Here is a 13,338-nt window from a genome sequence, read left to right as displayed (position 1 = left end):
GGTGGTGAAAGCACAAGCAATGCTCACAGCTGCCTGTATGATGGCCCATTCAGACAACTCTCATCCTTGTACTATACTGTACTGCACTGACGTAATACCTACATGGGAATGTAATACCTACATATGGGGGAATGAAAGAATAGAATCTAACTGGAGGAGGCCTTATGGCTGGCAGGCAAAGGGGGAAAAGCTCCTAGGAAGAAATAATTATTCTCCTAATGGCAGAGAGGTTACAAAAAGGGTCAGACAAAAATGGTGCAGACAGAATGAGAGGAAACTTTGCAAGATCTGAAGAATCATCTAAATGCCACACATACTTTTAGTATAAAATAATACAGCTAGGAAGTTAGAACTCAGGGAACAAATACATCTTAACTACAGCAGCAGTGGTAATAGCAACAAGGCAGGAAAGGGACTTAAGGAAATCATATCACAGGCCTAAAGATAAACAAGTAAATAAAAATAAAGTGCACTTACCATACAGACCCCAACTGAAGTTCCAATCCACAATGTAGGAAATACAAAAAATACACAGGAAATGTAATGAGCACTTTCACTTTAACGTTTAAAACTTCTTCAGATAAAACAGAGTTCCAAAGTTACTGTTTAAAAATGGTTCACATGTGACATCATACATCACATGACAGCAGAGTACATTTAAAGTGGTACACCAGTTTACGACAAATTACAAAGAAAAAAGATTGTAACAAACACAAATTGAAAGAAATGTTATAAAACAAAATCAAAATATAAAGACTATTTTGAACACACAAAAAATGTATATGTATACATATTAATAACACTGATCTCTGTAGTGCATTCAGTTTCAATTCACAGGTTATAGAAATGTGGTCATTTTATCCTGGCCACTTGCCTGCATTAAGTTTCAATTGCCAGAACAATTCATACTTCTGTAAAAGTAGCTGTCATGTCCCCTACGTTCGCCCAGTGTAACTTTTTCAGTGATAACAAATCTAAAAAAAAAAATGGCCAAGTGCCTCATAAGCATGTTTGGCTAATACATTTGTTTCTTTTTTATTTTTGATGTCACTGATATGCTTGTGGATCCGATCTTTTAACCGGTGTTCAGTCTTGCCTATACAGTAGGCTGGACAGTTTTCATACAAGGTGACATAAACCACAGCTTTAGTACAACAGTTGAACTGACCTTGCATGGAAAACTGATAATCGTTGATCTTGAAACATGTACAAGCTAGTATATACTTAGAAGTAGAACAGCAGCTACATTTTGTCATTTTACAATTTCTACCAGTGACATTGACCATAGTTCCGAAATGTTCAACGATGATTTCAAGTTGCTACCACGTTTGTACACAATAGAGGGATTGTCACTCACCTTATCCAGAATATTACTATACTCCCTCGGAATGCCCCAGATTTTATCCAGTATTTTCTTAATAATATGTATTAGTCAAACATGCTGATGAGGCACCTGGCCATTTTTTTGTTTTGATTTGTTATCACTGAGAAAGTTACACTGGATGTACGTAGGGGACCACGGCAGCTAGAAGCATGAGTTGTTCTGGCAATTGAAACAATGCAGGCAGGTGGCCAAGACTGAATGATCACATTTCTATAAGCTGCCTGCTGAAACTAAATACATCACAGACATAGATATGTTTAATATGCATATGTATACATTTTTGTGTGCTCAAAATAGTATTTAGTTTGTTTTATAACATTTCTTTCAGTTTGTACTTTTCACAATCTTTTTTTTTTATATATAATTTGTTGTAATCTGGTATACCACTTTAAATGTGGAAGGAAGCTTGGCTGTCATGTGATGCTTGATGTCACATGAGAACCATTTTTTAAACAGTAACTTTGGAACTCTGTTTTATCTGAAGACTTAAGCATTAAAATGAAAGCACTCATTACGTCTCCGGTGTACTTTTATTTCCTACTTTATTTTGTTTCCTTGTGTGGTTAAAGGTAAACAAGTACCATCAAAAAGCAGGGAGGAAGGCTGGTGCACTTTTGGGATACACAAGTGGCATATGCAGCTGAAAGAAAAAGACTACTATCCCTCCCTCCATCCAGACAGCCATCACACCCTCCCCTTCACACTGCACCATGTGTAGTTCAGGAGACCTCATCTTTATAATGGCACAGGAAGGATACAGTTCAGAGGAAGCCCACAAAAAACAGAAAGATGCGTTACATGCAAACAGAAAGAGCTTTATATGTATAGTCATGCTGAAAAGAGGCAGGGTTATGATACATGGCATGGAGGAAATCCATACTGACAAAAAGGTTAGTACCTTTCAAAAGTAGAGATGTATGAGAACAAGAAGTCATGGTCTATGGAAATAATGTGGACAGACCCAGGGGAAACAAGGCTAAGTATAGTTTCACAGAAACTATGCTGGATACATGGAACAACTGTATGAAAAAAACAAATAAATTCTAAAACTTGTAGGACAGGGATAATGCCTTATTTTCACAGACAAGACAAAGACAAGCAAGGCAAAGAGGTTTGCACTGCAGGTTAGAGACTGCCCTCCCTATGGGGGATTGATATCCAAGTATAGGCAAACAGAAAGGGATAGGACAGTCCCCCAAGTGAAAGACATGCTGTGGCAAACCTTCTAGTCAAATTTATAATGGTAGCTGCTGTTAAAAAGGGGCTCATTCATAGGACATGCAACATATTACAGGATAACTATAGGAATCAATCACAGGAGGTTAGAAAAGACTGGAAAAGCAATTTACAAATGGAGGACACATCTGTGGCTTTCAAGTATGTAACAAAGTCCAGATGGTTTACGATTTTTCTTCCAAGTGTTAGCACAGGTATTTTTATACCCTAAGCAGACTTCAAACAATTGTTCTTCAAGTAGACTGCAAATTTTGGAGGCGAGAATTGCAAGAAAAAATTAACTGGGAACATGTTTTTCGGAATGTAATGAGTTACATTTAAAACATCTCCTACAGGGTACACTGTCAGAAATATTGGTAGAGCACATGGTTGTAAGTAAAGAAATTCTTTTGAGTTAGGACACAGGATCTGAATTACCTAGAGATAGTAAGGTTTTATTTAGGTTAATTCTGCTGGCTGTCAAAAATGCAATTACTAGAAAATGGAAATCAAAATCTAAACCAACTGTATTTGAAGTACTGAATATTATAAGCTAGGTAAAAAGAACAGGAAGAGGATTCTTTAGAAAAGAAAATGAGCAAACTACATAGAAATATATGGAATTTGTGGGAAAGTACAGTTGTATAAGAACTTACCAAAACAGTAGGATGTCCTACTGATCACCGTTGCAATACTCCTGACAAATGGGTTGTCACCACTGATGTCTGGTCATGGTACTAAAGCTTTACCTTCCCTATGTTGTACGTCTGACATATGACCTCAGCTCATACACAGTGGGATATGGCTTCTCAAACCATCTCCAAGCAGGCAGCCTGAAAACTACTGAGAGATGAGACTGGTCAGTTAGGAAGGGTTTAGTTTGAACTGGGAAGACAACTCTTCCTTATTCATGTAAGACAGCAAAGACTAGAGAGAGAATTGAAGGTAGAGATGAGATAGACAAAAGGGGATTGAGGGTGGGATGGAATACTGCAACAGTGATCAGTAGGGCACCTACTGTTATGGTTAAGTTCTTGTACAACTGTACTATGCCCTGACTGAGATCACTACTGCAATATTCCTGACAAATGGGTGATTCCCAGAGCTGAAGGATGTAAGGATAGTGGTCACAGAGTGGAAAAGTTGTCCAGTAGCCTGAACAGGACTGACCTAGCAAAGGCTGCCCTAGAGCTGGAACAGCATTGATTTTGTAGTGCTTTGCAAAGGTGTGTACAGAGGCAAGTAGCTACCTCTAAAATAGATGGAGTCTACACCTTTGTGGAAAGTCCCTGAGGAAGTAATTACCCTAGTGCAGTGAACTTTAGTGCAGGAAGGCAGGGTATTCCCATAGTGAGAGTAATAGAAAGTGATAGTCTTAGAATTCCAGAAAGCAATAATTTGTTTGGAGACTGGCTGACCCAGCTCAGAGGGCATAAGATACAACCAGCTGGTCAGTCTTTCTGAAGGATTTACTCTTGTCCAGGTAAAATCTGAGTGGATCCATAGTGTGTGTAAGATCCTTTCATCCCGGTTTTGAGGACTGGGAAAGAAGTGGGGAGATGAAAATAGTAACTGATAGACAGCTCATTCACTACCTTAGGCATGCAGGATGGGTTAGCCCTGACAGTCACCCTGTCTTTGTAAAAAATAAGAAAGGGGAGGATGGCCATGACAGCTGGAAGCTCAGAAATTCTCCTAACAGAGAAGATGGCAAAGAGGAGGATGATTTCCCAAGTACAGAATTTTAAAGAAGGAGAAGAAGCTAGCTCAGAGGTAGGCAGAGTAAGCTTTTGTGGTACAAAATTATGATTCCAAGGGAAAGCGATGAGTTTGCATGGGGATGATGGTTTGAGAAAAAAGCATGACTTCTGGCCTAGACATAAGTGGAGTACAAACAGGAAGGCAAGCATGAATAGCAGACAAATGAGCTTTTATACAAGCATAGGCCATGACTGATTGAAGCTCGCAGAGATATTACAGAAGCGTAGAGACCTGTGTTAAGAGTGGATTTTTTTTTTTTACAGTATCAAAAGAAAAATGCTTCCACTTAGCAGTGCAGCGGGCCTCCTAGATTCTTGTAGGACGTTTACAACCTCTTCAGAGAAAAGGTGTGTTTCAGGGATTAGAATCCTGTCATCCATAGGGTTCAGCTTGACAGATGGCAGATTTGAGTGGAGCAGCAATCCCTTTTGCTGAGTTATATGGTCCAGCTGTAGATGGATTCTCCTGTAATTTCCCTTTGTTAGGTGAAACGGCAGGGGGAACCAATGCTAAAATAGAGCCAGGAGAAGGAGTTTGTGTGTCTTTCTTTGACCTTTGAGAAGAATCGTTGAAAGAAGAGGCAGAGGAGGAAAGGCTTAGACGAACATTCCTGTTCACTGGAAGGAGAGGGCAAAGGTCCCTGGTCCAGAACTGGGGTAGCTGATTTTTGCTTGATAAAGCAAAGAGGTCTGAGGGGGTACCCCACTGGAATGTGATACTGTGGAAGACCTCCCTCCTCAGAGTCCTCTCGTGGGTGCCCTCCATGGAGCAACTTAAGCAGTCTGCTAGAACACTGTCCTTGGGAGGGATGTATGTGGCTGTTAGACTGACGTTCATTTGTGTTGCTAAATTCCATACCTCCTGCGCCAACCTATATACCTGGTAAGACCTGGTGCATGTACCACATGGTTGTGCTGTTGTCTATGAACACTTGCTGGGGTCCTGGTTTCCAAATGTACACAAAAGTCTTAAGGGCTTGCAGTAAAGCCCCTACTTCTTTTAGGTTGATGTGTTCTTTCGTGAATTGGGCTTGCCATTTCCCCTCCACTCAGTGTGACCATATCCAGGCCCCCACGTTTTGTCTGAGGTGTCCACGGAGACTTGCTGAAATCTAGCTCTTTATTGATGCAAGGGAGGTGGGGAACAGAGTGACTAAAGGGTGGCAGTGCTGGAACCACACCAATTTCAGATACCATTGGATTTTCCTCACATTAAGACTGCTTAGGTAATCATAGGAATGGAGGCTTACATGAATTCCAATGACCTTAACCTCTCCCTTGTGGAACAATGGGGTATGGAAGAAAGGTCATGGAAGTTTTTAGACAGACAAGGAAGTATCTCCCGTAGAAAGAAAACGCACAGTGTGTGTCCAGTCTGCATCCCGGGAACAACAGGTCTTGAGTAGGGATCATGCGCAATTCTTTTGTAGTTTATAGTGAAACCCAGACCTGTCAGGAAGGAGAAGGGTGGATTGAAGACACTAAAAAAATATTTCTGTAGAATAAGCCTGTATCAGAAGTTCGTCCAAGTAGAGGAAAAATTCTGAATTCCTTGACTGCGACAAAAGATTAAATACAGGTGCAAAGGTGCTTTGTGAACATTCTTGGGTCTGTGGAAAGCCCAAAATTCTGAGCAGTAAGGTGAAAATGATAGAAACCAGAGAAAATCCTGAGGATCTCCTGTAGGAAGGACAGAAAGGGATGTGAAGGTAGGTGTCCTTCAGATTCATTAACACTAAGAAAGCCTGTGGTAGAATGAAAAGAAGAAGCGTCTGAAGGGAGAGTATTTTGAAAGATGGACTCTTCAAGTATGTGTTCAGGGCATACAGGTCTAGAATGGGTCTGCACTGTCCTTTTCTTTGTACTAGCATAAAACGTTTTTCCTATGAGTTCTTTAGGGACTTGCTTGATGGTCCTTTCATCCAAGAATTCTTGAATAATAAGGACCAGGAGGGAAATTTGGTTTAGAGGAGAAGGGGGGTATGCCTCTCGGGGGGAATGCTTTCCCAAGACATGGCATAGTTATATCTGATGTTGAAGAACACATTTGTCTGGGATAATATTTTTCTACTTGGCCAGGGAGAGCAACAGTGTTTGGGGAAGTGGGGCTGGGGGGAGAAGGAGGGGTGCTGCAGGGACAGTCACAGAATTTGCCACCAAAGGATGGCCTCCCAGTTGAGGTTTCCCTTTGTGGTTTATCAGAGTATCTTTTACTAGGGAGGGGTCTTTGTTTTTGAACTGCCCTAGGATCCCTTCTAATGAAGGAAGTAGACTTGGTTGGACAGTTCTTGTGGTATCTACTAACTGAGGACGGTAGGATATTTTACAGTCTTCCATGGTTTTAACTTGATCTTGGAGAATTTTAAAGAGAATGACTGCCTGAGAGCCAAACAATAAGTCTTTGTCTAAGGGTGAATCTAGAATTTGAAATTTGAAATCCTCAGGCACAGATTGTGAAGCCATGCATACCTTGCAAATAACAGATCCAGTGGCAGCTGCCCTAGAAGCATCTGCAGCATAGTTGCACTTAATGCTGCATCTGGCAATCTGAGTGGCATGTAAAAGTAAGCTCTGCACCTGCGTAGAGTTGACTGGGGGGGATCTAGGATAACTTTGTTCAATGAGGCCAGAACAGAGATCAATGAGGCCAGAACAGAGATAAAATATTCGAGTAATTTGAGTCTGATATTTAATTTCCCTGAAAGCAAGGGTAACAGAGATGTAAACCTTCTTACACCATCTATTTATATCCCTACTACCTTTGTCTGTAAATAGGGCATTAGCACTGGGCAGCAGCTTAGAGAGCTTACCTGAAAAGAAAGAAAATGAAGAAGGGTCTGCCACTGGGTTCTTATGCAAATATTTTAGGTCATCAGGGACCTGTAAAAATTTGCCCGGCCTGCTGGGAGCTGGAAACAGAGTTAGACATAAAAGAAGTGGACTGAAAATCATCCTGGAAAGCCTCAATGACAGCAGGGACTAGAGAAGTGGCATGTATACCCACCTTCAAGAGGAAGTAATACCTCTTCTGCACATCAGAAATCCGAACATATCACCAAAGTTGAATCATGTTCTGTATAGTCTCACCAAAAGAAACTTCCTCAATACGAGAGTCAGGTGAGAGGGGAATCCTCTTCATCAGAGGAAATTTGTCTTGTGGAATGTATCTTGAGAGGAGCAGTCCAAGTCATCATCCTGTTCATCAGAAAAGGAATAAGCACAAGAATAAATCAGGGTGGGTTTTGAGGGAGTAGCCTGTGGAAGGGGGCCCCAAAGGAGGGAGATTTTAAGGACACAATCACTTTAAACAACCCCTGAAAGAAATCCATCCAGTCTTTCTCCCTAGCTGCTGACAGGAAAGCTATATGCTTAGTCTTCTGCTTCTTCATTCTAGGTGTGACAGCTGCCTGGATAAGGTTCACAGGTTTGGAGCCCTGTCTGGCCTCTATTAAAGAGCCTGGGATCTCTTCTCCAACTAAAATTTGTGGGATAAAATGTGAGCCTTCTGAAATAATAAGGTGTGGTGTCTCAGATGTATCTGTACTCTGCAAGGCATCAGGATCCATAATGTGCTCCAAAGGGGTCTCGGTAGCAGGCTACTGAGCAGAAGTCTGATATACCGCAGGTTCTGTAACCTTAACTGGATGTCAGAGTCAGAAACATTGGACTGCTGATCCATTCAAGATCTCTTGCGCTTTTTTCTTCAGTGGAAGAGAGGCATCTGATGATGCACAGTCAGCCATCTTGAAATGGGCCAGGCATTTAAGATGTAGGGTCTCAAGGAAGGTGTCAAGAGTAGACAGTCTAGACCTAGGATCCACAATCGTACGAATGTTATACCCCAACACATATGAGCTGAGGCCATACGTGGGATGTATGACCTACGGAAGGTAAAGCTTTGGTACCCAGCTGGATGCTAGTGGTGACAACCCATTTGTCAGGAATACTGAAACTGTAATCTCAGTCAGAACATCAACAAATAAAGAATAATGATAAGGAGGAGGAGTGGGGTTTAGGGGAAGGCAGGAATTGCATGATTTATTTAAAGCTGGACTGAAATACAGTTTTTATAAAGAAAGAAAACATGTAATGTATAATATGTGCAAACACAAAAAAATGTTAAGGTTCATTTTCTTTTCTATTAATGTATGTGTGCCTATATCTTAGGTGATAATTTAATAACGATGTTTAAAACAAGGTTATAAAAAAGACTGAGACAAGCAGAACCTATTTATTGCTTCTCAAATAAACAGTAGGCAGACTAAATGGACGACGACAGAACCCAGTGTACTAGTGCAGGATGCATACTCCCATCAAAAACAGTCGCTACTGCTGGCATGCCTCAGGAGACTGATCCTTAGGTATTTATTTTTTCTGATGTCAAAGTCAATGTTAAGAGCTTGTGGATGACTGCAAACCCAGAGCTATCACTCTCTCCAGCTGGATTGTCTAATGTGTACAAATAGATAGTAACAGGACAATGGCCTTAACCTAAACATCAAAAACTGTAGTATAGTATTCTTTGGCAAACAGGGGCACCCATGCACATACAATAGATATGACACTCCTTTGAAAACTGACACACCTACTAGGGATCTAGGAACGTTCACTGGCAATGCACCATCCTTTGAACACCATGCATCCACGGCCATTAAGAAATACCTTTATCTAGTTAAGACTGATTACCAGGGGTATATATTCAATGTAAAGACAAATTATTATCCCTCTCTACTCCTCTTTTATTAGACCTATAATAGAATATAATGCCCCTTTTGGTATACACATGTCTAACCACATGACAACCTGAAAGACAGCAGCATTTCCTCAAAGAAAATTAAGGGCATAACGTTCACAAACTGCTTTAAAGCACTTTCTTTCTTCTCTTTTTCTTTTGAGGAGGTCCTTTGCCTTGCCTACATAGCATAAACACACTCCTATAAAACCTCCTACACATCTGCAAAACTAAGCAACTGCTCAAAGGAACAAAACTTCCAAAGCATTATAAATAGCACCTGCTGACAAAATAGAGCTCTCTCTCAAAGAATCCCTCTTTTATGGGACAGTCTTCCCTTAAATGTAAATCACTGCATCTCCCTGACCCTCTTCAAATGCAATTTGGACAAATGAAAGGGAAACTGGAAATTTACCCTTAGTCTGACTTCTCATTCAGAGAGGAAAGAAATTTAGTAGTAGTCACTTGACTTACTTTGTGTTGCAGAGTACTGATGAAATGGGATATCAACGTTAAACGACAAATGATCAATCTGATTAAAGCATAGTATGAACATATGCATATCTCAATCACAGCCAAAAATATTTTTCTGTGGAGTTAAGGAACTAAATTTAAGAAACCTCTGGCATCAGGGGTGACTAAGTATATCCTGACAAACACTGGTTGCTTTAGCACAAACACTAGCATAGGCATTCAGACTTTATTTTGAACTAAAACAACCTTAAACCATAACAAAAGATAATGCAAAAAGGAGTGGGAGAAAAGCAATCATTTGCGTGACACACAAGGCCTACAAAACAATGCATCAGAAATGTAGCATACCGTGTGATTTTGTTTTCATTAATGCAGAGCCTATCATAAAAAGTGGTATTAAAGACATACCAGGGAGAAGACCTGCATAAGTCAAGCTGATGTAGAGGACACTGATCAGAATCTTGTCAGCCAGTGGATCAAGAGCACTTCCCAATACCGATTTCTGGTTGGCCCAGTTCCTGGCAATGTAGCCATCCAACTGTAACAGCAAGAAAGAGACTACAGATGTTACAGTAACAGTTAAAAGTGTATCTGCCATCCATCACTTTAAGAATGTCTACAAGCTTTCCTGCAGCATGCACAATATCTGAAGAACGCATTTCATAAAGACAGTAGAGTCCATTCTGCTGGTTCTTGAAAGAACAAAAAATCATGGACTAAGTATTTGTAACTAAACAAATTAAAATGGTGAGATGGAAAAAGCGAGCTCTTTCAACAGGACAAAGCAAGTTGACTAAAAAGACACTGTTTTATGAATGACAGTCCTCTATTACATTCAGACTGAATATTTTCATACACCTCTATCCTCCATTCTTTGTTGAACCATATTGTCTTTTTTTAACTTCAAACGTTCCACTTGTCCCCATGAGAAGTTTTACCACAAATCTACTTCAGAATGATTCTTGTTAAAGTTAATTAAACAAAGTGTTTTCCATTATGTTGCATTTTGCTTTCTTTTCTTCATTAAACATACTTTCCTCTCTCTCTCTCTCTCTCTCTCTCTCTCTGTAATCCTGTGGAATTCAATTTCCCCTTGTAGTAATATTGAAGAGAAATGCCCATTAATCTTCAGTGTCAAGAAAGTCAAAGAAAAGACAATTTCCTGGTTTGGTAAAAAGCAATATGCAAGGCCTAACAAGCAGCTGAATTAATGATTATGTTACAGAGGGTTAGTAGACTGTGTTGTTCACAGTCATCTGCATTACCTATACTAATTACCAAAGAGCTTGCTTTAGATTATCAGGAAATGGCTAGGGATAGCTTTTACAAGAAGAGAAAGATAGCCCCTGGTTTAGGTTATTTGCTGATTGCATATTGATAGAAGAAAAGATAAGATAGTCCTACAAAAGAGTGTTGAAGATATCTGAAAAACCACGAAGAAAAACAATGGCTAGTGATAATAAATCTGTTTTAATGCTGTGCATTTTCAGCAGCAGTGTCATGGTAGTGATCCAAAAGGGCTAGAAGCCACAGTTTTGAATTACATACATAGAGGTCACATGTCTATGCAAAAATATAAAAATAAATTGATTAGAAAAGAAACTGTTTTGATATTAAAATGAAATATACTTTCCCCTGTAGGACTTAACAGGGAAGTGAATTGGAAATGTTTTTTATAAAGGGTTGGGTTTCTTTTAATTGATTAATTATTTAATTGTTTAATTCGTTTAATGTATGCAAGCTGTGTTTTTTATGGTGTATAGTACTATGTAAAGGCTTGTTTAAGCCAAGGCGCTAGGAGTGTTTAAGGTTTTACACTAAAACTGATTTATTATCACTAGCCATTGTTTTTCTTCGTGGTGTTTCGTATATTCCTCCTTTATTGGTTGTATTATATAGTGTTGAAGATATTCTTGCATTTTGGAGTGTGTTCAAAATTATACTGTGAAAAAAAAAAAAAAGACTAGAGTATGGCAAGGGAGGGTATCTGCAGTGAGAACAACAGAAATGCGACTCAGTTTATTTACATTTAATAAAAAGTACCTAATAATATAGCCGCTTAAAAAACTCATTCAGAAAACTAAAAAAAAAACTGTGGACATTACTGCAAAACAAGTTTAAAAGGAATATTCTTAGCAGGAAGAATTCATGTAGCAGAGGTTATGACTTCACCAGTTTTATATCTGATAAGGCAACTACTCAATCCACATGGTCAAGATGGAACAGTTAAAATGCAAAATCAGACTAGGAAATTTGTACAAAATTATAATGGAGTAACCATAGATCACAACTGTGTTGAAACAATAAGGGGATGGCAATGCCACATTACCCAACATATACAGATATGCTCTAAACTTAATTCAATGCATTAACTTAAGCAATGAAGAGCCTCCTAAGTACGTGTATTAGATAGAATGAGTTTGATAAAACCTACCTTCAAAAATGATAATTTCGAGCTCACGAACATCTGATTGGCAAGATACTTAAACAGAGGAAATACGAAGTAAAGAAAAAAAAGTTAACAGAAATTGAAAGTTGCACCTTGGGAAAAATGGAAGAATGTTGGAAAACATACAACGATTTATGCTGACACAGTGGAGGAAATAGCTAAGTGCTTTACATATGGGTGGCTTGTTACATTCACAGACTCTTTTATTGACAGTCCTGACTTTTTTTTTTTTTTTAATTTAAAACAAACAGTGACAGGAACTACACTAGCTGCCTAAAATCACAAATGAACTAGACAAAACCCCAGCCATCCTATTAGTTGTGCTGTTACTTACATTGGGACTTGAAGCCATATTTTTACATTGGCAATAACTAAAACATGGCTAAGTTTCATGTCCTCTATTTGTTTATGGTATCTTAATAATTCTGGTTTGCTTTAAAGTAACCGCTTCAAATTACAAGCTTTATTACGAAAAGCTGCATTGTCCCCTACCTGTACACAGCTTTGCTACCTTTTAATATACTCCAATTGTTTGCAATCTTTAGTCTTTGTGGCATAAACAATAGGAAATGGTACCTTTCGTAGTTTCTCTATCTGTGACTTTATTTTGTGACAAAATACTTAGCCCCTCTATTGTAACTAGGGCATAATCTCTTTTTTGTAAAATCATAGGCTTCTTTGATAACCCCTTTTGTAAAAACAACTCCACCACAGAGTCATAGGTTCATATGTATCTGCCCTTACTGGCCACTTTAAGCCTAGCCAGTTTCCCTTTTGACACTGGAATTAAACTATCCCATTTGAGTAAAGATTAGCCTTACCCATCCCATGATCGATAATTAAGTTACCCCTAGTGAAAATAACTGTGATCATACTATCAATAAACTGAGGGTGATCTTGCATGAGCTAAAGCATTTATGAGCTACCTCTGTCCATTACTAGGACAAGGGGCAGTCCTGGGGTAAATTTTATGTTTCCCATCCACAGATCCAAGTTACACTTGAATATGGACAGGGATTTGCTTTGTTTTACGAAAATGAGGAGTCTGTTCCAGAGCAGCACTACAGTCTGCAAGACATACCTGTCCCTCCAGACCATTCTGTTTAAGTTGTAATAGAAGTTTAGATCCCTAGACAGAGTATTTATAATGTCATTTTACTTGATTATGTGCAGTAAATCCATCAGTACTAGGTTGGAGAATGCCATGTACACCAGATCAGGTCACCTCTTAGCAGTCTGTAGGATGCAAAGTATTGTGACAGGGCTTTGAGTTGGTCCATGAAGGACATGTTGTTTAGGACTAGCATCCTTTTAGCAAAGTATC

General features: G+C 39.3%; 1 protein-coding gene across 3 annotated transcripts in view; it reads right to left on the bottom strand.

Annotated features, from left to right (window-relative positions):
- Nucleotides 1-13,338, bottom strand: part of CRLS1 (cardiolipin synthase 1) — a 317,085-nt gene that overhangs the window by 240,007 nt on the left and 63,740 nt on the right. For all 3 annotated transcript variants that reach the window (XM_044056482.1, XM_044056498.1, XM_044056490.1), the window contains exon 3: nt 9,974-10,103. In XM_044056482.1, the coding sequence (XP_043912417.1) occupies nt 9,974-10,103 (130 nt within the window). The remainder of the gene's footprint in view (nt 1-9,973; nt 10,104-13,338) is intronic.

The sequence above is a fragment of the Protopterus annectens genome, chromosome 1.part2, assembly GCF_019279795.1.
Source record: "Protopterus annectens isolate FY-2018-M chromosome 1.part2, PAN1.0, whole genome shotgun sequence".
NCBI classification, from domain to species: Eukaryota; Metazoa; Chordata; order Ceratodontiformes; family Protopteridae; genus Protopterus; species Protopterus annectens.
Note: the sequence above shows the minus strand (reverse complement) of the source record. Positions and strands in the feature narration are given on the sequence as shown.